The 2,666-nt window shown below is 41.2% G+C and overlaps 1 protein-coding gene across 1 annotated transcript; it reads left to right on the top strand.

The window, feature by feature from the left end:
• Positions 1-214: 214 nt before the first annotated feature.
• On the top strand, positions 215-1,585 carry LOC149384831 (akuammiline synthase 1-like). The gene has a single exon (XM_089624840.1). The coding sequence runs from the start codon at positions 215-217 to the stop codon at positions 1,541-1,543; it is 1,329 nt and encodes a 442-aa protein (XP_089480966.1). The 3' UTR covers positions 1,544-1,585.
• The last annotated feature ends 1,081 nt before the right edge of the window (positions 1,586-2,666 follow it).

Genomic DNA, 2,666 nt, shown 5'->3' with positions numbered 1-2,666 from the left:
AGTCCATGCAAATCTTCTAGAACTTCTAGAAGATAAGGATAAATTAGGAGTCATGGGAAATAAAATACTAGCGAATAAATTTGAGCAGTAGATCGAAGGGGTCACTGGTATTGGTATATATAGTTGTGTATGTGTTTGTCTTAAACAAAAAAAAGTAGTGTTGCAAAAAAGTAAACACTAATAGTTTCTCCAAAGTTCTGTAGCCTCTCTTAAGATGGCTTCACATATAGATTTTGGGATCATCAGCACCGAAAAAGTTAAACCATCTTCTCCAACACCCAACCACCTCAAAAGCTATAAGCTCTCACTTCCCGACCAGTTAGCCTCAGTACTTCATATCCGACTAGTTCTCTTCTTTCCCAAAACTAGCGTAACCGATCAAAACCCTGGCTTTGTCAAAGCCAAGAGATCGGAACTCCTTAAGAAATCATTGTCTCAAACCCTGAGTACTTTCTATCCTTTTGCTGGAAGACTTAGAAATAATCTTTTGATCGACTGCAACGATGCGGGAGCTGAATTCGAGGAGACCAGTGTAAACGCTGCTTTATCAACGATCACGGACAAACCAGATTCAGAAATTTTGAAGCAACTCGTTCCGAGTGAGGGAGTTGTGCTCAAAGAAGACCCTCTCCTACTCGTGAAAGCCAGCTTCTTCGAATGTGGTGGGATGACCATTGGAGTTTCTCTTTCTCACAAGGTCGCTGATGCTGCGACACTTAGCTTGTTCCTAAGATATTGGGCTGCGGAGACTTCAGAGTCTCAGATTGACTCATCGCTGTACCCAGAATTCATTCAGGCTTCTCTATTCCCTCCGCTGGATTCCTTGGCCACGCTTCCACAGGTCTCCACAGAACAATCTCCTCCTGCAAATATCTCTGTTAGAAGGTTGGTGTTTCCTGGCTCGAGCATCTCGGCTCTGCGGTCCAGACTTTCAAGCTCAACTGTCAGAACCCCAACACGAGTTGAATCTGTACTCGCGTTGATCTGGAAATGCGCGATGGAAGCTTCAAGGGCTGTCTCGGGAAGATCTAGACTGTCCATGTTGAGTCAAGTGGTGAACTTGCGTGGAAAAACGGCTGCGGTGCCACAAGAGAACGCTTCAGGGAATCTCGTGTGGGGCTTTGCAGTGAAGTGTAGAGAGATACACGAAGCAGAACCGCAAAACTTGGTAGCTTTACTGAGGAAAGGGATTGATGAATTCAAGCAAAGCTGTGAAAATAAGGTGAAATGGGATTTTCTAAATGAAGAGCGTGCGGAGATCGTGAAGCTCATGAAAAATGGGGATGTGGATATTTTCACAGCAACAAGTTGGTGTAAGTTTCCATACTCTGACGTGGATTTTGGTTGGGGAAAGCCATCTTGGGTGGGTCCACCAAGTATAAGGTTAAAGAACTTGATTGTGGTCATGGATAGAATCGATGATGATGGAGTAGAAGTGTGGTTGTCTCTAAATGGAGAACAAATGACCAACTTTGAGGGAAACCAAGAGTTGCTAGAATTTGCAGCTTTCAATCCAAGTGCTAAAGATATTTGTTCACGATAATAAATCTAGTCACGCTCCCATTCAAAAGCTATCATAGCCATAGCCAATTTTTACTTTTATTAAGGAGTCCGTTTGGAACCCGAAAAATATGAATAAAATATTAAGGATTTGTCTTCTTTTTTTTAATCTTTGTTTGAATTATGAAAAACAAATATTTGTTACAACTAATCAATCCTTTACTTCATTTTAAGGATTCAGCCAAAGTTTTATTTTATTAAGAAAATAGTCAACCAGACCGAAGTTTGGAGACCGAACCAAGATAAATTTATGTGTCTCTCCTTTTATTTTCGCACTTGTGTCCGTGTTAATTATGTTTGTGTGTGTTGCTTGTGGTGCAAGTCACGTATGTGTGTGTGCGTGCGCTTTGAACGCAGATTTGGTCTAAACCTAGGATTCTCACAACAATTGGTATCAGACCCTTCTCCACACACCAAGAACCCAGGTTTTCAGGAAACCCAAGATTGAAAGATTCGATGGAAAAGGAGATTTTTCCCTATGGTGAGTTAGGGTGAAAGCCATTCTCATTCAGATGAAGATTGCAAAAACTTTGGAAAGAGATAAGGGTCTTCTTGCAACAATGTCCGCATCTGACAAATCTAACATCCTCGAAATGGCGCACATCACTCTTATTCTTCACCTTTGGATAAGGAGATGAGAGAAGTCTCGAAAGATAAAACTGCAGTGGGAATTTGGTCAAAGCTCGAATCATTCTACATGGCAAAGTCCTTGTGAACACTGAATTCTCCTAAAAGGAAGGCTCTGTGCATTTAAAATCCAAGAGGATAAATCGCTCAATGAAGGCGGCCTCAATGAATTCAACAAGATCATTCTTGATATGGAAAATATCAAAGTGAAGGTCGACGATGAAGACCAAGTTGTGCTTCTACTCAATTCCCTGCCTAAATACTTCACCAATCTCGATGAAGCGATGAAATGCGCGAAAGAGTCTCTAACCCTAGAAGAAGTTCAGATCGCGATCAAATCCAAAGATCTCGAATCGAAATTGGAGAAATGATCACTAGCTGAAGAATTGAACATTCACAAAAAGAACAAAAGGAACTTGAAACAAAATTTCAAGAATTGCTTCAAATCGAAGACGAGACCAAAAGGAATCAAAGACTGG

The sequence above is a fragment of the Urtica dioica genome, chromosome 9, assembly GCF_054948205.1.
Source record: "Urtica dioica subsp. dioica isolate 48M chromosome 9, U.dioica_male_clone48M_v1_H2, whole genome shotgun sequence".
Taxonomy (NCBI): Eukaryota; Viridiplantae; Streptophyta; class Magnoliopsida; order Rosales; family Urticaceae; genus Urtica; species Urtica dioica.
Note: the sequence above shows the minus strand (reverse complement) of the source record. Positions and strands in the feature narration are given on the sequence as shown.

Coding starts and splice junctions, on each gene's coding strand:
- LOC149384831 (XM_089624840.1), top strand. CDS start 215: ATGGCTTCACATATAGATTTTGGGATCATCAGCACCGAAAAAGTTAAA.